This window comes from Pteropus medius, unplaced genomic scaffold, assembly GCF_902729225.1.
Source record: "Pteropus medius unplaced genomic scaffold, Ma_sr-lr_union100, whole genome shotgun sequence".
Lineage (NCBI taxonomy): Eukaryota > Metazoa > Chordata > Mammalia > Chiroptera > Pteropodidae > Pteropus > Pteropus medius.
The window spans coordinates 9,153,272-9,176,874 of record NW_024349800.1 but is presented as its reverse complement, the minus strand read 5'-3'; the positions used below and the strand labels follow the sequence as shown (position 1 = coordinate 9,176,874).

Here is a 23,603-nt window from a genome sequence, read left to right as displayed (position 1 = left end):
TCGCTTGTGCTGGCCTGGTGCCAATCCCGCAGGATCAAGGCAAAGGGGGAGGGAGTGATCAAGCTGGTACTACAGCCAAAGATACCTTTTATTTAATGACAGTTGCTCTGGAGCAACTAGCATTTCAGTTCATTTGCTTGCTCTTTTGTGGTTAGCTCTCACCACACCACCTTTCCTGGATTTTGTAATCCAACTTCGACCTTTGTTGGTACTAAGTCCTTCTGTGGTGGTGGCCCGTCTGAATTTGTTGAAAATTAGGAACATATAGATTTCAGAAAATCCAGTAAAGCAAAATAAATTTGCAGGCAGTATTAACTCAACAGTTTTCCCTTTTCTTGTTTTTTGGTGGGGGTGGGGTGAAGTAGAATGCCTTACTGAAATTTAATTTCCCTCTCACCATCTAGTGTTTTATTGTTCTGGAGTGACTTTAAGGTTTCGTGGTAATAAGATATTTATACAAATAATTTTGACAGTGAAGCACGTGGATACTCCCAGAACATTAAATGTAATGTCTGTGATTATACAACTAAATCTACATTTTTAAAAGAAAAAATTAAATATCTAGAACAATTTAAAATTACCTGTACTTAGAGGCTGAATGCACAGAATGAAAAAAATTAAAGTCAGTATAGAAGTTCTAGAGGAAAAATGTGAAGTTATAAGTGAAAGTAGGAATGACTTATTTTCATGTTAACTTCATTAGCTTTTTAAAAGAGGCTGAAGTTTTAAAATATAGAACATTTCAGAGCTCTCTGAAAGCTTATAAAAGTTGCTAAATAGTCAATCAAGGTAAACTAAATAATTTATGAAACTAAATGGATTTAAATATAAAGTTGCTATTTTAATGAAAAGAAAGAAAATGCCTCTATTATTTTAATGTGGTCACTCACAATATACTGATGATATTTTATGATTTGCATACTATCTTGAAAAAACTAAGATAATTTAAAACTTTTCATACAAAACTTGAAATTTGTTTTAAAACAACAATCTTATATTCTTCTCACACCATCTTTCTTTTCAAGTAAGTGTGGTAGGTATTATTAGCATTATGTACAGACCTACTTTTTCTGACTTCTCCCCAAAAGTTGAAACTATATATAGTACAGTGACATAAATGTTAAGTGCATTTTAGCAAAGTTCTTTTGTTGAGGCTTAGTCATAAGAATACTTGTTCGTATGATGTAATTTTTGAAATGGATGCTGAGTAATTCTCTAACTGGAACTAAAGTGCAATTTAGACATTCCTTGAGACCATGTGTCACTGTGCAGTTCTTCTTGTAGGCATTTTGATGTTAAAATGTTGCTATCATTCACTATTATGATAAAGAGCTATTGTCATGGCTTTGCTTATACCTTTTAGAAGTTTTCATACTGAGAAAGAAAAACATTGCGATGTTGGAGAAAAATAATACTGAGAGTAAGGAGAGGTGATAGTGATAGCAATATGTACAATTTTAGTATAAAGAGGCATATTTTCTATGAGTGAGGACATAAATTATATACTACCCTTTTAATTTTTTCCCACTGAACTATATGATTGTTATCTGAAGATTTTCTAGTTCAACTAAAAAGTAAAAATAATTTACTCCAACCAGTGGCTTTTACGCTAAATGTGCTCATGAAGCTGCACAGTTTTAAATGGTAGGGTTTATTACAACAAAATTTATAAACTAGCATCTAATCTATGAAGATTTTTAGTTGAATGGGCACAGGTTGCTATCAACTTTCACTTTATGGTGCTAGCTGATGTGTGGGTAAGATGCAAGATTCTTGAGTAAGGGTTACTAAATTTAAATATTGTTAATTTGTATTATCTATATAGTGAAAACATAATGTCCGACTTTTACACCATAAATTTTCTTGTAGTGCATTGATTCTTATTTTATCTTATTTCCACCCCTGTTATTTTCCTTTGTGTAACCCTACAAAGGACGTGTGAAACAAGTAAACTTGAACTACTCTATTTTACTAATCTTTCATTTTCCTTGAGTATAACAAATCTGTCACCAAATTGTTTTTATGAACTTCTTGAAGTACCCTTGCATTCAGAGATTGAATGAAATTTCATTTTTTCAAAGCAAGATCATGCCTTGATATTTATTCATAAATAAGCAAGTACCATTATAGGATTAAGAGGATGACAGTATAATCAATTCCAGTAGGGCTTTAAATGATAAAGCTCATTTGTATATTTTCTCTAAAAGGTAAAGATGTTCTTAATGGACGTGATTTTCAAAAGACGATATTAAGTTCTCAAATTTTAGGATTTGTCAGAATCACCTGGAATTGGGTTTTTGGGCCCCATTCCCAGAGGTTCTGATTCAATACCACTGAGGTCCAGCCTGAACATTTTCATTGACAAGACCCTAGGTGTTGCTGATGCTGCTGTTTCAGGGACCTCACTTTGAGAACCATCGCCTCAGCATGTCGGAACAAGATTCTGTTCAGCTCCTTCCCTTTCAGATTACCGTTTCCAGAGGACCTGTTTTTCCACAGCCCAGTTCTTAGCTCACTTATTGACAGCCGTTTATTGTAGCTGGAGGCTCTATAGTAAGCTGTTTATTGCTGTTTCCCAACCAGTTGACAGCTTTGGGGAATTAATTTTCTTGGCCCCAGTGTGGTTTTTTGTGGCAGTATAAATGAAAATGTTAAAGAATAAAAAGTGACCTATTTACATTTGACAACTTCTTCTAGTTATAAAACAATCTGTGATAGTTGCACTAGAGTTTGGTTCTGGGTAAACAGTCATGTTTGATTTTCTAAATGAAGTGCATATTTTAGAGCTTAAACATCGTTACTTTAACTTTTCACAATCTAGAGTATTTATTCGTAAAAACATTTGTGTATATATTGAACAAATTATACATTGAAAATATGTATGCATGCTGTCTGTACTCAAGTATATACATATACTTTTATAGTATAAAGGGAATTGCTTCTATTCCCAATCATTTGGAGATACTATATTACATTTATGATTACTTTTCATTTTTGAGTAATCCCATTACAACCACAATTGAAATGCTGTTATGTCATGTAAAATATGCAAGATAGTCATAGAATTGCTATTTAGAACTGTGAGAAAGAAAAATGCAGTTGAAAATGAAGGAGGAAAATGTTAAGTAATGTGAGGCTAACAAAAAACTTTACAATATTTTAAACTACTAAATTTTGCAGTGTATTGTGACGGTAGAGTGCAAGTGGCAGGTGGAGAAAAATTGCTCCCCAAAATGAGAATTATATTTAAAGCGTTATCAGTTGTGAATTTTATTTCTACTTCTTCCCTTTGGCTAAGTGCTCTATAATCATGAACTCAGCTGATGAAGTAGAAGATACTCTTTGGATAAAGTTTCAGAAATTTGAAATGAGAACGGGCCAGCCATTCAAACTGGCTACCTTTCCTCCTGAGACAAATATTTGATGTGTTTTTCAGCATGATACACCTGAGCTATAACATTTAAGGTACAGTTTAGCATTTATTGCTATAACCTTGAGGATAGAAATAATGTCACCACTGTATTAAGCATAGAAATGCCTACAGATTCCTGAACATTTGCTAACATAGAGAAAATAATTTCTGCAGTTAAAATATTCTATTATCTTGTTTTCTAAATTTTGTTGCAATTAATTCTATATATAGACACACCGTAAACTGATGTTCCCTGAGTTTCAAGTGAGTCATCATCCTTAAGGTGTCACAGACCAGGTTTGGCATCATTACAATTACCTTGTAAATACTGTACTTGAAATAATATGTTATAGTCTTATGATATATGCATAGCCTTATTAGTTAAATATTTCAAGCTGTAATTTAGTTTCTCATAATAGCACAAATTAAAATATGTGAATAGTACAATAGAATTTAGACTTAATACAAAACCTCAAATCTGAAATCAGATTTCTTTATAACCAATTGTAAATTATTTTGACCCTTAAAGGTTCATTTTCATATTGAATGGCTATAAATGACACCCAAAATATTAGAAATGGCATCTTAATGAGTTCTTTGGCAGTACATTATTTTATGTGATAGTGCTGAAGTATGAAAGTGATACCTTTAGATCATAGTTTCTCCTAAGTTATATGTCCACAATTCTTTTTATTTGTTTTTTATTATTTAGATTTTCAACTTCTAAACTTTTTCGGCTGGGGGGAAATGCAGAAATCTACCAAATGCTAAACACTACAGTGGTTGTGCTGGTCTAGCAGCACCAGACTGAGTGTGTACAGGATTTGAGGCCATGTCAACTCTATTGCTCTTTTTAGTGTTTTCTCAGTTTGCCTTTGCCAGAGTTGAACTCTTAGCTTGCGTATAGTTAAAAAAGACGAAAAGAAACCCGTGAGTCTGCTGAATTGTTTACCACTTCTACTTAAAATCCTTGGAGTAAGTTTTCTTTGAATTTAGTCTGGTGTTTTCTAGAAGAGGATCCTTTATTAAAACTATAAATTAGTCTCTTGCTAATATTAATAAGTCAGTTTATATGTTATATATTTAGCATAGTTGGAAAATAAGCAAGAATTATTTAATATGGGTTTCTGATTTTTTGACTGCTGATTTTACGTTTAATATATTTTCCAGAATTTGTAACATACCAGGGTCCTAAAATATGCATCAGATTTGTTGAATTATGATCTAATCTCAGGCCAGGTATTAGTTGAGAATGTGGGAATGCAAGTCAGCAAAAGGCTTGCTCTAAAGTTTTCAGTATCTGGAGGCAAAGGAGTCAGCCACTTAGTAAGTAATGATGCCAATGTGCTGTGACCTTTTTAACAGTTAGCACTCCTCAAATCTGCATCACATCACCGAAGCAAATCCAAATGTAGAAATGTAATCTCCCATGTACATAAGAAGATATACTTTGCTGTTTAAGATTTCATCAGTTATTTCAGAAAGCTGTTAAATCTGTCAAAGATTTCATGTGGAAAGGAACACAGGCTTTTTGCTTTTGTTTGATACAAACCTATTGGGCTGCCAGTCATCAGAAACATAGAACAAGAAAGGTATATTACCATGATTGACGTTTTGGTTTTGATTTATATTCTTTTTTTTCCCTAAGCCAAAATTCATTAAAATGTGACATTCCTAAATAGGTCAAACAACTATACTTCCTTAACAATAAAGAGTGATAGCAGTAAAAACCTAGGAAAACAACCCATACTTAATCTCTCACTCATGTTTTTGTCTCATACACAATTTGTCTCCTATAGACTAGAATAGTGTCAAAATTTTCTGAGGCATTCAGAATTCGAAGGTATTCATTAGGGATCTGTTTTTATGTACTTATTAAATGATGTGAAAATATTTTCCCATAATCTTTAACATTTTGATTAATTACAATGCCATAAGCACATATCACATGTAAACTGATGGACTTGAGACCACCTGTACAGCTGGAAGTTGTATAAATATAAGCACAGGGAAGCTCTTTGAAGCATACTTGATTGATACTTTCTAGTCATTTTACATTAATTATTCTGGAATTCCTTGAGAAAATATATGAAATTGACTCATCTTTTATTGAAAGAAGTCTACTACAGCCTCACCACTCACAAATTTATATAGCTTTTTAATTATGTGGGCTTCAGGAAATAACAGAAATATGGTCAATTTTACCATGTTTGTATAATATACTTTAACATTATTCCACAGTTTGTCTTTCTATCTGACCTTCTCTACATTTTCATATTATACTACTTTGTTTTTATACAGTCTGTGGCCTTTTTCGGTCTGTTAGCAGTTGATTAAGAAATACTCTAATCTCTTCCAGGATATTGAGAAACTAATGGATTGCAGAGTCTTTGGGTCTTTAAGCTTCAATTGTAAATGGTATAAAGAATTGTCATTGAGCTGATATTTGCATATATCTCTCCTAGTGCTAGTTACTTTGCTTCCTTTTATCTCCTCCTAATCTTTAGCTTTCATTCTAAGAATATTTATTTTAGTTGGAAATAAGCATGCCTGTGATAGAAATTTGGGATTCACCTCTAAATGAATGCCATCACAGACAGGGAAGTTCTGGCACATTTTGCAAAGATCTGTATGAACACAGTGAACCCTTCATAAGCTCTTAGATTGCAGGAAATCAGTGCTGAAAATTAAGTGGGGTTTTAAAGATTTGCAAAGTAGAGAGCTTTGTATAATGCTGGTATTGCAGGTGCCTATTAAATATGAAGTAAAAGCTTTGTAATACAACTAGCTAACACATTTCCCTCCACATTAGAGTGATTTATAGCCTAGGGAATTAGTCTTGCCTATTTTCTCCAAATACAGAAACACTGGATGTGTCTGAAAGAATAAAAATTGCAAAAATTGCTTTAGAATGAACAGATTTGCTCTTTGATGATTCTAGCCATTCAAGGTGGAAAATGCAGGCCCTCTCATACTTACCTGTGGTACCTCTGATGCCCATAATCTGATCTCCTGAGAAAAAACTCTCAGTTGTATGTATAGACTCTCTACGAAATGTAAATCAGATTAAAATCTTAGGTATCTATTAAACTATAGCATTACCATAATGAAGAGGGCTGGCCACTAAGTGAGTGCTTTGATCCTCATAGGGATTACTTTGAATCATTTCTCAGACTGTATTTTTAGAAGTAATCTTTGCTCCATTTGTAGTGTGTGTGTGTAGCATAGCATTTCGTTTCAGACATACATGAGTTTCAATATATTTACCTTCATGACAATGTTCAGTAAAATGCCTCGCAGTTCTTAAATGCTTCATGTCTTTGGCCTTGTTAGATATAAATTGGTGGAAATAGCCATGCATATTTTTAAATGACTTTACAAATCCTGAATTTCTGCCTACTAGAAGAAATATATAATCCCTGTGCAGTCCACAGTAGGTACAGTGGGCTTGCTGAGAATCATCATAGATGATTGATTTTGAAAACAAAACAGTTTTTGTGCAAGATAATAGCAGCCGCAATTCACAGTGAATGAGGTTTTTTATTTTTTTGCTCATTAAACAAACCTCAATGAGGAGAAGAATGGATACACAGAAGGATATATAAAATGAAGCCGTATGTTTTATAGAAGAAAATGTCTTCTGCTGACAGTAGTTTCATAGTAGATCTTTTCTTGAGAGAGAGAAAAAAAATACTGGTGCTTTTTTGGATTCGGAGGATGCAACCAATCTGTGCCTCTGTGTGATAACAGCTGCATGCTGAGGACTTTCAAACACATAGCTACACAGGATTCTGCAGGTAACTTTTTGTAGAAGGTGCAAGTGACAAATGGAGACAAAATGGAGTGAGTTCTGAGTTGTGAGTTGATGCCCTCCTGTGTCATATATTCATGTCATTGAACCAATTTTCACATTGGAAGCCTAGAATCACAATAGCCTTTCCTCTGTTTGTCAGCTGTGAACACACCTGGATTGGCAGCTTTTCTTTGCTGCCTTTCTTGTCATTCAGTAGGTGGACAATATTTATTTATGTTACTTAATATACAGCTGCTTTCTTAGTTTCTTGATAGATGTTAAAATGATAAAAAATTATTTCTGTATACCTGTTCTCCCTCACCAAAATATGAAACAAAATATTTTGCCCAGGAATGTCAATAAAGTGTCAAATAAAATACCCAAATGTACTCCTCCTAGAAATAGCTAACCTCTATATATTTTCTTTGCAATATTTAAAATCCAATTTTTCTTACTGATACCATTTTCAAAGTTAAGAAATAATGTTAAATTTAGCTATATAGATTAATAACGTATCAGTGCATTCCCAATCCCTTCAAATTTCCAACATGAAAAAAGATGTGAGTTTTATAAAAATAATTTTTTTTTGCTGAAAAATTGAAATGAGCATCAAAATTACATTAAACCCTAGTAAAAATAGACACAATCCTTAGGATATTTTAGTTTTACATGAATTTGTTTCATTCTTGGTCTTGACAGCAAAACCTTGTGCCGAGCAGTAATAGCAAGATATGTTGAATTCATTGACTGATTTTGTAAAAAATGAGAATAATTACACAAAATTATTTTGACACCTAAAGTCTCTGTTTTAGACAATTAAATTCTGCTTTAGCTAAGGGTTATTGACTTCTGGATGATACTGGGAGCAGTACCTCTCAGGTTTTAAACTAGCCCTGCAGGACCATCTGTTATTGGCAGGGCTGTGCATCCTTTCCAGCCCATGCAGTGTCACCCCCAGGCAAACATTCAGGATTCTTCAAAGCACAGCCCTGGTTCCTCATGACCTTTTGGTCTCAAATGGCAGCTCATTCAAATTGATACTGGTATGTCATAACTTAAAGCTTAATAATTAGGGAGAATATAAGAAAGTCCCTCACATTAAGAGATTATGTCTTACTTATCTTTGTATTTCCAGTACTAATCCTACAACAGTGCCTAGAAGAGTGAACTTAGTAGGCATTCAATAGACGTTGACCTAACCTGAGAGCTCATGCTTTATATATCTATAAGATGTCCATCGATTTCTATAATAACCATAGGAAAAAGACATTACCATTCTTAGTCAACTTATGTAGAAATTGAGATTCAGAAGGGGTGTGTGTGTGTGTGTGTGTGTGTTTTAAAGTCACCTGGCTAAAGCCAGTGGCTTTTCAGTCTAGAACGGAACCTCTAGACTGGTATTTCTTACCCACACATGTCCTAGTTGTACTTGTGAAATGTTCTTCAGCTAGACATAAGTTTGAGGCATTTTCTTCATTATTTGTGTTGGAAAGGACTGCAGCCCATTTATTAAAAACCCATAAACAAGGAGACTCAGTGCACCCAAAATTGTTCTTCACAAGTTACCTCCCAGCAAACTATCTCTAGAGCATAAGATTACTTGAAAGCGTGGTAAGCATATGACTCGCAAAAGCTCATTTGGATGTATTGCTGTAACAGGGGCCAAAATGAGTAAAGTACATATGGAGAGAGTTCTGAATGCCTGGCTTTAGCCACTGTCCCTGTTTTCCTCTATGGTGACTAGAGCCTGATGACCAAAGTTCTAATTAGGTTTAAGATTTTTTTTTTTCTTTTGTGACTGAGGAGTCCCAGTGCTCTCCCATCTAAGAAATGATGATCTCCCTGACACCCCATCATTTATATTTCTGGAGGTCCAGTGAAGATCCACCTAACCTCGCCTAGTCCTATAGATGAACAAGTACAGGCATTCTTCAACTCTGTATTTTGCCGTTTTGACTTTTTATATAGTGAAATATAATTAACACCTTTATATCATTTATCAGTGTCTTGACTAATGATTTCTGCATTTAGATCAGAGAGAGAGAGAGAGAGAGAGTGGCAAATAATTAGAAAACTGCTGATTCTAATGTGCATAAATATACTTTTCTATCACTTGATCAGATATATCCGTGGTTTCCATTTTCTCCCTCATTTCTTGCACACCACTATTTCTGCCCATCCTAACAGTTTTCTTCATATTAGGATATAATGGGACAGGAAAAAGGAACTAAATAAATAAGATCAGATGCCTTCTCTTCCAAGCCTCCTCATCTAAAAAGTTTACTTAAACCTTTGAACACTTAGATCATTGATTGATTACTTTTAAACATAATGCTCAATAGATTTACTTTGATATCTACTTAATAGAGACAGGTGTTTTGGAGGAAAAAAAGTTATCACATTAGAATTTCCTTAGTAGACTTTTGAGCCATCCAGACAATACCCTAGAATCACATATGAATTCTATAAAAAGAAACAAAATAATAATTGAATAATGACTAAAGCAGTGTCTAGCTGCTATATTAATTTTAGAAAGACAAATTTGATGTTTAATAGAACTCAGTTTCTCAAGTCTCAAATAGACCTTTGAGATTATTTGACCTATTTAATTCCTTTTCCAGATGAAAAAAATGAGACTATAAAAAGTAGTTTGATATTTGAAGTAAAAAAAATGGCAACAAACTGCTACTTAAAAGCTGTGTGACATTGGGCACATCATTTAAATGCACTGCTCCTTGCTCTCCTACCCTGTAAAGTAGATGTCACCATGACTAATATCATAAGGTTGTTCAGAGGTGAAGTAAACAGGTAAATGGGTACATGCAAATGTCTGGCCCATGGTAGGCACTTTAAAAAAAAAAAAGCAACAAAAGACAAAAAAACAAAACAAAAACAACAACTACCTGTTTATCCACCTCTTTTGTCTAAGGAGTCCAACTTACCACTGACATAGGGACCTTATTTAATGCATGCTCTCTTTGTTTTGTTTTTGGTGATTTTTCTGAATCTGAGTTTTATTATATCTTTTTAATAAGTAAGCTATCTCTATTAATTTGCTCTTGGTATAAAGCACTATTTTGGGGTTCTTTAGGATTTCTGAAATGTTGGTCTTTGTAATAGCATCAGTGTACAGCAGATAGAATGTTATATTTTCTTTTGATCTTAGTTCCTATTGTTTCACATTTATATAATTGCTTCATCTTTCATTTTGAGGATTTCACTATATTCATTTGCATGTTGTGTTTTAAGATTATTCTCCTTCTTTTAGTATTTGTTATTAATTTACGTCCCTGTTGATTACTCATTGGAACTCTTTCCATCTGGGGATTTTCACCTTATACATCACTCCTATTACAAAACAACATATAAGACAGTGAATCTGTTTCACAGTCGTACTTAACACAGCTGGAGCCATTTTAAACCTGCTGGTTTTTGCTTCCAATTATTCCATAGAGTAGAAAGCATCTCTATTGAAGTCATGGCATCCATGGTGTAATCAAACTAGTTAAAATGCTTTGGAGTATTTGATCATATTTATGGGAAAAATATAAATACCAACAGTTTCTTCTCTTCTTTAAAAAATTATTTTTCTTATTGAAAATGATTTATGTTTATAAGTAAGTTTTTAATGTGTGAATATGCAAATTTCTAATGTTTGAGTATGTTGGTGACATAATAACAGAAATGAGACCCAACAAATAAAAATAGAACACAATATGATAGTACTTAAAAAGCACTTTTTTGTAATACCCTGCAGCCAAAATCTTTGCCTTATGTTGGAAGAGCTGAAATCATCAACAATTTGAATTTGGAGTTAATGATTTGAATTTGGAGCAGAATGTAGTGGGGATTTGTTATTAATTTAATTAACTTTATCAACTAAGAAGTAGTTATAGGCAAATTTCAATTGGTCCCATTGTGACTTAGATTGTAGAAATTAAACTTTAACTTTTTATTGATCTTTCCTACCCTCAGTGCAATTCAGTTGTTTTTGGATTGGCCTTTTGGTTTGGATCTAATTTCATATATACACAGTGGCTCAGTAAGAAAAAAGGACTTTAAAATGAAATAAACAATAACAAGAAAACCCATTCTTTGTGCTTGGAAAAACTTAAACAGATAAAACATGGCAAAATATCATGATTTCCTTTAGATTACTGCTCATTTTATACTAAGATATGATATCCATCTGACCGTACTGAGATACTGAGCAGTGTGGAGACATAGTGCAGTAATTACCTTGGGTATCACACCTCATGGACTTGTTGTAAAGAATATAGCATAGCATATAGTAGATCTTCAATAAATTCTACTTATTCCCACTACAAGGGCAAACATGGAGATAATCAGGCAAAATGGGGTGTTAAACACATTTTAAATAATAAGAATTGTGCTTTAAAGGTTTGATTTTATTGTTTTACTTGTAATATTTTGCATTCTCATGGCATTGAGTATATCTACATGTATACTATATATGTACATATATATAATATATGTATGTATATATGTAAATTAAAATAGCCACCATTTTATGTTGCCATATCAATAATATCTTGTATTAACTCTTAAGATACAAAGGTAATTGTGCATCTCAGAAAGTTTATGCAAATTCCAGTTCAGACAATGACCAAATACTTGTCCTATGAAGAGAAATATATTTCTCGTACTGCACCTTTCACATGTAAACAGGATTCACTCGATTTTCTCATTTAGCAACGTAAAGGATTTTTGCTAGCTACTAAACTCTTATTTGGGCTTAGGCCTGACAACTAGACATATCCATTCAGCCTTATCACTAGACTACTGTACCATATTCTATTACCCTTAATGGTTACTAAAACCTATTCCAGAGTTATATTCTATAGATTTAAATGTGTATTCCTTTTTCTTTTGAATTCTCTGATATATAACTATGAAATTTTTCTGCTGCCAAAGAACTGCGATATAACCTACTGATATATATGCAAATTAACCTTTTTTATTTTTCATGAATTCTGCGATTCAGCAGACATCTATTGAGTAACTGCTGTGATCTAGGAACAGTGTTTGAAAATGATAATTAAAAACGATGAACGACATTGTCTTTGCTTTGAAAGATTCCAGTGGATTTTAAACACAATGCTTTTTTTCCTTGGAATTCCTTTATTTAAAAATATATATATGTATTATATATATACGTATTATATGTGTGTTAAGTTTTAAATTGATGTCATCATTTCTCTGAAATATATTTTTAAAAGTCTTTTTTTTTTAACTAGTGCCAGAGACTTGATCTTTCAGTAGGCAATAAAATTCTAAGATCTATTACTCTAATTACAAGAATGCCAAGTTTAAATTTATCCTTTGGTTAATTTAGAGGGAAATATACTTTTTTATCCTTAAAATCACACTTCTTCTACAGGCAAAGGTGTTAATAAAATATAATTGCAAGTAAAACTTCATTTTTGTAACTATATGAAATTAACATATTTGCTATAGTAAAAATCACTTTAAAAATGGCACACGTTGATAATGTTAAGTAATAACCCAAGTTAAAAGACAGTGTTGTCTAAAAATGAAGTTCTACTTATATAGGAATCTATTTAAAAGGAGTGTTTTGAGTCATTATATTCTGTAAAAGAATCCAGCCTTCATCCTTCAAAAAGACATAACTTTAACATAGACATGGAACATAGATGTTAAACTGTGGCTAAAATAAATGTTGGATTTAATTGGCTTTTACCTCCAGATGGTGCTGATTTGGGCAAGTCCATTTTCTTATGAATATTTATCACAGTATTTCAAGGAATCAATATCATGACATAAACGTTGAAAATGCTTTTAATATATAATTTTTTCTTAAATTGACAAATTTGTATCCTGAAAATTTGGTTTCCTTTCATTACAGCAGAAAAATTTAGAGTTGGGCTTTACATTTCAAGTAAGACAGTTATTTTTAACTTAATCGTTTCTAAAACATGAGTAATTTACTCATAAGTGAATGTTTATATGAGCAAGTCATTTCAAAATTTTGAAATTATATTCATGGAAAAAACCTTTGTTATTTTGAAAAAATAATGCAATTAATGCCTTACCTGCACATTTTTGTGCAAACGTATTTTTAAGATAAATTTTTACTGTCAGAAAATGTACTATTTTAATTGCAGTTAGGCTTCAGTGAAAACCATCAAACTGATGCCAAAAAAATCTTTCCAATTTTTCTGTGGCTACTTAGGCAACTATCTCCCAACTAATTACTATACTATAAGTGAACTGAAAAATTGAAACTTGGCAAACATTTAGATCTCAGGAATAAAATGTATAAAAGCATTTCTTAATTAAATATATCGATTAAAATATAAACAACTTTTTTTGGAAATCATGAATTTATTGATATAACCAATCATGTAACTAAATGTAATCCACAGTTGAATAATGTAGAAATATGGACAGTTTGGAAAGCTAATTTAGAACCAAATGACGGGATATACTAAGCTTAGTAAAACATACATTTAAAAACACATTGGTGTGGAAGTCACATGAGTGTTAGAGTTTGTACTAACCAATTTCTACATAAAATTAGAAATGTGGCAGTCTCACTATTATAGTGACAGTTAATGTTTTTACAAAGTTTTAATTCTTTGCTTAATATAATTTTTATAAGTGACTATGCATTGCTTTACCAAAGAAAATAAACCAATAGGAGTTATAAAAATAAAAACTTATATTTTCCCATTTTAAAAACTTTTATACACATTGCTTTCTAATTTTCTATGCAAATTTTACTAAAACTTTACTTAGCATCTTGAGAATTCAGTTTTCTCATCTGAAAGTTAGATCATTGGATTCAGGCTTTTTTTTTTTTTTTCAGCTTTAATATTAAAAATAGAACTACAACTTTTGTTAGTTAGGAAAACATCAGTCTTTGACAGATTTCCTATTATCAATTAACTCCATTTGGCCTACTTCCTTATATCATCAGTTGATACATGTTCAGACAGTACCAATCATCATTAATATTAGCTCAAGAAAAACAATTACAAAGTACATCATACGGTTCAGTCTCTCTCAACAGTGAACAATTTGTAATATTTTCATTGTTTTTATGATCCATGTTATCACGCTCTTGCATTTGTGTTGATAACAGAGCATTGCCTTTATCTTCTTCGAGGTCTCTGCCTGATTTTTTCCCTTCTGAACTAGAAAATTAATTTTTTTCTTCTAAATCAGAAATCAAAAAACAGAATTATGAAATCCCAAGCAGATTATTGCTTATAGTTTTATTGTAAAACTATCAACTTCAAATAGGAAGTAGCTACCATATATTTATCAGTAATATTATACTAGTTATGTTTGAATTTTTTTTTCTGTAGTAAGGCATTAAAATGAATTTAGTATTTCAACTCTTCTGAATATTGGAGAAGTCCACATAGTTTGGGTGTAATATGTAAATATAGTTTTTAAAAGTCAAACAGTAATAATTTTCATTGACATTTTATTTGTTACCAAAATAAATCCTACAAAAGCTAATTAAATCTGATAATGCTCATTGATTTTATTGGCAGCTCGTTTATTCAAAGACAAAATTGAGTTAATCTGAAGAAATAATGTAAATAATTAGAACTGTCAATCTATTGCTGAAAGAAAATCAAGTTTGAGATTAAAGGGACTAAATTGGAAGTTAGCTGAAGTAGCCCCCAAATATACCACCCAGATGTGGAACATATGTTATTTAGTTACAGGGACAATTACAACTATGTTTTGCCATAGAAGAGCCTACCACATTATCTCCAGATCACTGTAGAAAAGGGCCCTATGGGATGGTTCTGGCCTGGACAGTAACCTAGGAATGCCTACTCTCTATCTCAGTGATATCTCAACATCAAAATTTGCTTGCATTTAGTACTACTTACTGCATTGTGCTCTTTCATTTTGTAAAAACTTTACAAAATCCCAATTCTATCAGTGTCTTTGGTGGAGGTATGTAAAAGAATATTTTACACTATAGGTGAATGGGTTTAGGAGTTACTTTGCAAGTTTGGGAAGCTGATATAGATGGAGGAGATGTAGTTCCAGAAATGGCACATGTCGGCCACGCGACACTGTTTTGTTTTTCATATTAAACAAGCTCATCCAATGCTCATTTCCTGAATGGCAGCAACAGAGATACCTTCCTTAACCATATAGCTATATGCACATGATATATTTTCTAAATATTTATTCCATGGATATAAGGTCATTTGGAGGTTATTACAAAAAAAGTTTCAAAACTATTTAATGTTACTAATGCAGATGACAGCAAATTATACAGAATGTAAAGGTAATATGAAACAAAAAGATTAGTGTCAAATGAAAGCCCTATGATTTCTGCACAAGAGGCACGGTAGCCATTATGGGCAGTAATTGATGGAATGAGATGTAAGCAGTCTCTGGCAAGGTGAAAAGCTGGGCAAGCCAAGACTTCAAATCCTGTGAGTTTATGGAGCATTGTTTTAGCCATTCTAGGGACAGTACAGCAAATCACAGACATATGACTAATCAAATCAATTCTCTATTATAAAAGTACGAAGAGATTATGTCTACTGGCATATGATTTGGAACTGGATGCTTGTAAATTAATGAATTTGTGTAGACTGTGCCTTCTAATATTTTGCCTGGGAAAGAAATAAATTCATTAAGAATTTAGACAAAAGCAACATTTAGATAACCATAATAGAGTTAGTGTAGCCTATATTGGGGAAAAGCTAACAGTAAAAAGTAAACTCATTAATTTTAATGGTATGTTATTGAGATTGAAACTAATTATTGAGTACTTTAACATGATTAGTCATTACTTCATTATTAAATAATGTAAACATGTTTTAAACATATATGAAAGTAACTGGCCAAAATAAAGCACAGTAATTTTTAGCTAGATAGCAAACAATTTCATGGGAAACATGGGAGATGTTCCGGGCTCTGTAAAGAGGAGATCACAGTATTCACTTTGGCACCATTATTTCCTTATTTCTAGAAATTTAGTTTGCACTGCTGTGAAAGCAGATTTCCAGCAGCAGGTAATGATAACAGTCAACATTTACTTGAGTGCTTACTATGTACCTGGCATCCTTCTCAGCCCTTTACATGTACTGACTCCTTAAACTGAACGATGACCTTGTGAGTCGGGTATTACTAATGTTCCTCTTCTACAGCGGAAGAGAAGGTAAACGATTTGCTGAAGGTCACAGGTATTATAAGCAGAGAGAAGTCCAGGACTTGAACCCTAGCAGTGTTATACCAGAGGCTTTGCTTGCAGTTGCTAAGCAATACTGCCTCTATGGTTGAACTTTTGTTTTAAAATATAAAATTGTGGTACATCACCTAGAGTCAGTTGTGCCAAAAATAAATTTGTTGTGTCAAGATAAAAAAGGATAGCCGAAGTCTTCTTTAATGTATAGTTTTCATTTTTTTCGTGTATAAATGTCACCACTGAGCAAGTGGTGTGATGGTACAACCATGCCTGTGGCGGGTGTGTTTCTTTCCCATTTACTGTGAACCTTCACAGCCGGTACATAGTAACGATAGTAACAGCATTGGTATCTTCGAGGCTGTAGGATTCTGAATACTTTCCACAAACAGTGGATTTTTGCAGTGAATGTCAAACATTCTGCTTGTCTCAAAACATAAGAAATTTGTAATTATTCTTCTTTTAAAATTACTCCTCATATCAGATAGAAAGGGATCTAGAAGAGGGGGAGGTCAAACTATGATAACAAAAAGATCTCGCTTCTTCACTAGACTAGAATGATACTTTCCTTTTCCTTTTTTTCTTTTTTTTAAAAAATTTTTTATTCCAGTCCCTGTTCCCAAATGGGTCAGAAGCACCAACCAACCTCCACCTGTGCACAAACTTGCCAGCCAGGATCAGCATGGACCTTTCCCCAATCTATCTATAATGCACTGGGAGAATATGTCTTCATGTCTGTTTAGGAACATGTGTATAATAACTTATTTTATTATTGTTATATATAAAATTATAGCTTTGGAGTAGGTTTTCTAGTATTTTCACCTGCAACCACAAAAAGTATCCAATAATTTTATGCAGTTCTATAAATATATTTTATTACTGGCTTCTTAATGCCTCCTTGCTTAAAACTCTGACTATGGGGATAGACGCTTGTCAACCACTTGGACTTTCAAGCTGTCCCTTAAATCTGAGAACTGGGGGGAACCATTTTAGTCAAATAAAATTTATCATGGATTATTATAATGGATGCAATTTGATAAAAATTCTAGGTGAGAAAGTTGCAGTTTTAATTTGAGGGACATTTGAAGGTCAAATAGTTGAGAGTTGTGAATGCACAATTTTCCCCACTTTACTTGACAAAAAAAAATGATGCTTGGAATAATATGATAACCTTTTTGTCCATTGTGTGTAGTGCATGTTGATCACTGAGTCAGTCATGAATACTATTCTTGTTTAGAACATAATTCTGTCACATTCCTAGAGAATTAAAAAAGATCTTTTCTTGAAAAAAAATTTTGATATGAGACAAGCAGATGGACATAATTCCAAAAACCTATGATTTCGAAGCTGGTATTGCTTACATTTTGATTGTGTGGACTCAGTTATTATTTAAAGCTTAGTTTAATTTTGGAGCAAAAGCTTTTTCTTGATGACCTTTAACTAATAAGCTTTCATAGTCAGAAAAATTTTAATTATTCTGATTAAGGAGCAGTATTGAACATCTAGACCAAATGTAGTTATGATGTTAATCAGACAACAATAATTTAGTAAGAGCACCCTTTAGATCAACCATTGATATAAGAAAGCTAAGTTCACCTGTTAATTTGCCAATGCACTAGAGTGGCAGGACTTCCTTAGTTTAAATTATTAAGGTAAGATATTAGAAAAACATAATTCTTGGATATGAACTCAAAGTCATACAGGCAGGTTTCCTCTGAACTCAATAACTTATGCAAAGATAGAATAATTTTGTCTGTATATTTGTTTAGTCTTTTTCAGAGAATAATTTTTTTAATGATACTTTTTCGTGGAGCTCGATGAGACCAGACATAAAAGCAAACACTTTTAGTAATCCCTTTTTATCAGATTCAGGTAGAGGAGTGCCAGACTTTTTGGTCTCACATAGGTTGCAGTCTTGTGATGGAGTTCCCAGTTGAGATTTGGAAACTAAACCCCTGGCATGCAGATGTTTTGACCTAACATGATGTGTTGTTTTTAGCTTTCTAGATGACTTAAAATATAGCTGGAGTTCTCTTTTATCAAGGCTTTGTGAAACACTAAATTAATTTGCATTGACATTCCAGGTGTTGGTAATAATTTGTAGTGACATGATGCCTATTGGTTATGATTGTGACAGACAGTCTCTATCCAAGTGGACATTACAAAAGCCCAATTTAAGAGTCTTAGCATTGGAAATTTCTGCCTTGACGAGGGCAGAAGATTTCTAGCATGTACTTGTTTTTCCTTCCACAGTTATGGATTAATACACATCAATTCTAGGCAGTTGAGGAGTGACATGAGAGAATTATTGGAACTGAACATTACATAGTAGAGTGAACAATTCTGCAATGGTTTTTCTGCAGTGATGTGGTTATAAAAGGCAAATGGACACCAATTCCTAGCCTTTGCATGTTTAAAATGTCAAGGAAGTAGATAAAAAGGGAAATAGAAAACAAATATGTAATTCAAGCTGGTGTAATTTTTCTTGTCAAATAATTTTTCAAAAATATCAGGAATTGGTTCAGTAGAATAGCCTAATATTGTATGCAGTGTATAATTTTGTCTATTTAATTATAACCACTTTTATCTCGTAAAAATACTCACAGAAAAAGTATGCTTAGTCTGTGACCATATTAAGAAAATAAGATGTAGTGAATATGCACAGCAAATTTAATACAGTCATATACATGTTGCTGTATGAAATCACTTTGAAGTGAAAAGATATTTTCAATACCTTACCAAAAGTTTTAATAATAATAGTTTAACTACAAAGTATTGAAGGCTCCCTTAATTCCAGCTTCTCTTTCCCCTGCTTACAGAGCTTATCTATCATAGCAGTAGAATTATGGCAATATTTTCTAATATTGACTGTGCATTTATTTTTGCAAGTTATCTGAGAACTTTTTAACTCTACTGCAAATTGTTTCCATAGTGGCTCTTTAATAAAATTACTGTTTTCAGACTTTAATTTAGCAAACTCTTGAACATATTTGTACATAGATTTCTGATGGAGGTGCTAATCTTTACATTTTTGACAATGTGATTTTTTGTGATGTTTATTCAGTAGAAGATGATTTCTTTTCCTTCATTACATATATTCTATCTTTTAACCACAAAATATATTTGAACGCTGTGCAGGGATTGACAAAAGTGAATTATAGTAATGTGGAAATGACTTACTTGGTGTCACTTAGATCCACTCAGGCAATACGTTCTAGTTTTCAGAGTTTTTAAAAAGTTTTTTGTTTGTTTTTGTTTTTTTTTTTACTCTTAGAATAGTAACATTAAAGCCAACAGTATTAAGAATGTGCCAAATTTAAAGCGATTATTTGACAAAGAAATTACAGACTCATTAATCATACTATATTTAAGGTGATTGTAGATGAGTCTTTCATATACAGAAGGCATTAAAATAGAATTATAAAATCTATTAAGCATAATGATGGAGTTCTGAATGTAGATAAAATGAGATGATTGTCTTTAAACTTTCGATAAATTTATTACCTAATTTAGTAGTATTTGTAGCTTATGAAAGCTTGTTTATATTCATTTAACTTCAAAAAATTAAGAATGAATTAAAGAATATTTGAAGTCTGTTATTAAGTTGCTAACATTCTGAGTGAGTGATCAAGCGACTGGAAATGTTTTAACTTAGTCTGACTGTATACATACTTTATAGTTAAACCGATCATTACTCTGTCACTGTCGAGTTCTTAAAGCACAGAGTGTTGAGAAGATATCGCAATTTGCTTAATTAACCCCTGTTCATTTTACAAGGGAAGAAATAAGATTACTCTTTGGCAATCACACGTTACTTGAATTATATTTTCTCTTTTGTTACCTTGAAAACATATTAACACCCACACACCTTGATACAGATATGGACAGCAGAACCCCCCCGCTCATGAATGAATGCATTTCTTCTTAACACAAACTGAATGTTAATAGTTATAATGGCATTTCTTGCTGACGGAAGAAAAAATTGCCATAGTTAGGAAAGCAAAGCTTGTGCTTTACAGGTTTATGGCTTGCGCTAAAAGTGGATTAAGACTGCATTTGTGTGTTCTCTACATAGCTTTCCTAATATCAACTGACTTCTTGCAGAAGACGTATATGCTTTCATTCTGACCAATAAAAGGCAACTTGGTGAGTTATAGAGTTTGACTGGGTGCTTGACATGTGGTGCTGTTCCTTTATAACAGTGGGCAATCAGTAATGGGGAAGTTTAGGAGAATTTAACTTGTCTTGCTTGTTTTTAAGTATGCTCTTAGCTATGTCGATATCCTCCTATTCTAAAAATATAAAAAATGCAACATTTGTTCACATATAACAAGTTTTCTTAATATTGTTTTTATAGTACCAATATAAAAAAAAGAATGATAATGTGCTCCTAGTCATTCTATAATTGTGTTCTAATATTACCAGACTGTTTTTGTAGGCATAGTCAGATAAACACATTATTTGTTGTGTAACTGAAAAAATGCATCTTTTCAATCATTATTGCCTAAGTAATTTTTAGAGAATGATCATTGAGTGGTCCCTCTCCCCACTTCACCACTCTATGATAGGTGGATATATTTGATTCCTTTTTCATTCTTTTATTATTAAAAGAACCCTATAGAAAATAAAACATTTGTTTTCAGTTAAAAAGGCAACAATAATTCTGGTAACTTATAATCAGTTTTACTTATGCAAAATACCCACATTTATACATCCTCCAAACAAATTGTCATGTGTAACTATAGGCTAAAAATGAGGAAATGTGGCCAAAAATAATCTCCCTTATTGGTCTACAATGTATGAATAATTATAAATGTAAACACTTGACATCACATGTTCCTATAATACCATTATTCTGTAGGTAGCATTCACATTACAGTATATTCTATTGCTAATTCTATTAAAAATCTTGAGATCCATCATAAGGCACTACACAAAGCATTATTGTTAAAGAACTGGGGAAAAGCTCCCAATTGAAAACTGATAATTAAATGTATTATTTAAAATAAGTGTATTACAGAGTAGATAAGAAATTCAGTGTAGCGATATCTTTATATTTTGATTTTAAATTAAGTTTTTATATACACAAAAAAGTTTGGATCAAGCATTAGACGGTACATTTTAGAAGATTTAAAATAGCCAAAATAATGTTGCAGTGTGTTACATTGATAAATTATCAATAACAATTATTATTGTTAATAATTGATAGGAAATTTTCCTCCCTGTGCTAGTGATTTAAGTTGAATGGGAATTTAATAACATGTATAGGGATGTATCTTAATATCTATCTTTGATGAACAGTGTTAAAAACACAATTAACATTTGTCCTCATGAAAATGGACTTTTGTACACTATAATTTGAATTAAATAATGACTATAGTAAAGTATTTAAAAAGTTGTATATCAAAATGTATAACGTTCCATTTTTGGCTATATTTTGTAAAACATTTTTGGTGTAATCAGTATGACTCTCACATATGTCAAATCAAGTATTCTACTATTTATTTAAACAGATATATACCTAATGTATTTGGAAGCTTATTGCACTCATATAATTGTATATATTGTGGCTTCAAAAGTCTGTACTTATCCTTGCTTTAAAGAAGTAGTATGTGCATTTTTTCCAATTTATTTTAATTATATTAAGGAAAACATCCTTTACTAAATGTACCTTAAAATTCACAATAAAGTTTCAGAAATTGTTTTGTACAGTGTTGAGATTTTGTGTTGAATTTGTTTGTGAACATTTTTTGAAGTTGTCCTCTGGTTTTCTAATAAGGAGTCCCTGAACTTAACTTTATTGATAAAATGATGAGTTAAAACATGTGGTATGGTGAGTGGCCTTGTAATCCAGAGGCTGTCCTCCTAAGTGATGACTTGCTCTCACCTGTGGAACCTTGGCTAAAAGACACCAAATGGACTTCTCCCTCAAATCCCTAGTCACTCATTTTGTCTGCTTTTCAGCATTGGAATGTCAAGCAATTTACACTTTAACTGAGTATTCTAGACTGCAGAGAAGCAGTTTCATGGAGGTAATATGGAGAAATATATGCAGGTCTGTTAATGGAATTTTTTATGCTATGTTATAGAAACTAAATAGATATTTAAGGGTAAAAATTTGGCATACATTACTTTTGACATCCTATTAAAATGTAAGTTTAGTCTCTCAAATATAGTAAATATAAATATCCACATTTGGTTCAGGTGAGCTTACTTAGAGACAGGCTCACTTATTTTGCTAATAATATTCAACTGTCTGGGCTGAGGACAAGCCCTGTATCATCCTGAGTTCACCACAGTATTTCGAGTCACTGTAAAGCCTGTAACCTCTGGGCCATTTCCTAAGAGAAACTCGTGTACTCCACATGGTGAGGTAGGAATCTATACGAGTTTACTTATGTGTTTTATGTTTAGGTTCCCTACAATAAGAAGTAGAGAATTGAATTACATTTACATAGGAAATAATCTTTTCGATTACAGATTATTTTATTCATATATTTGTTTAAAAGAGCAAAAAAAAAAATCATTGATATCATTAAAAGGTTAAACATTTTTCATATGAAAGTGTTCCATTTTGAAATGATGCTCATTTGAAATAGCACAGATGAAAATTTACAAATCATAAATGTGGAATGAATATTACAAAATTGCTGTTGATCTTAACATCACCTTTATATTAGCCCAGAGAGGTTTAGCCCATTCTGCCCCATTTCCTAGGTTTTGTTTTAGCTTTCGTGGATGTTTTTCCTTTAAAAATAGTTGGTCAGGTCTATTCAACAAATATAGTTTAATGAAAATATTTTTAGCTTGCATTTATATTTTGATGCTACACACAAAACAAAACTTTTAAAAAATTTTTCCATTTATGTAATGAAAAATATTTTGAATAATGAAGTCTTCAAATCTAGGGACCAACAGGAGCTGGCAAGAGGCTAATTGGTATCTCAGTTAAATATTTAACACCCAGGGATAACATGGTGTTTTTTTCCGTAGAAGAGAAAATTGATTCCAAATATGCATTTTTCCTTTTGACTATTTCTTTGATATCGTTTCCTATTTTAATGCTATTTAGCAGTTCTAGCCATTTCACTTTTTTATATTTTTTACTGAGATATCATTCCTTATAAATATTTTACCCATATTTTTATTTGTAAATAGTGCATATTTTATTATCATATTAAAACACATTAACA

General features: G+C 32.2%; 1 protein-coding gene across 2 annotated transcripts in view; it reads left to right on the top strand.

Annotated features, from left to right (window-relative positions):
• PCDH9 (protocadherin 9) overlaps nucleotides 1–23,603 on the top strand; it is an 827,532-nt gene that overhangs the window by 6,001 nt on the left and 797,928 nt on the right. The window contains exon 3 of one of the 2 annotated variants that reach the window (XM_039886822.1): nucleotides 20,486–22,119. The exons of the other annotated variant lie outside the window; for it this stretch is intronic. Coding sequence (XP_039742756.1) covers nucleotides 20,486–20,494 — 9 coding nt within the window. The 3' untranslated portion in view covers nucleotides 20,495–22,119. Of the gene's footprint in view, nucleotides 1–20,485; nucleotides 22,120–23,603 lie in introns of those variants that run through there. 2 annotated transcript variants of the gene reach the window in all.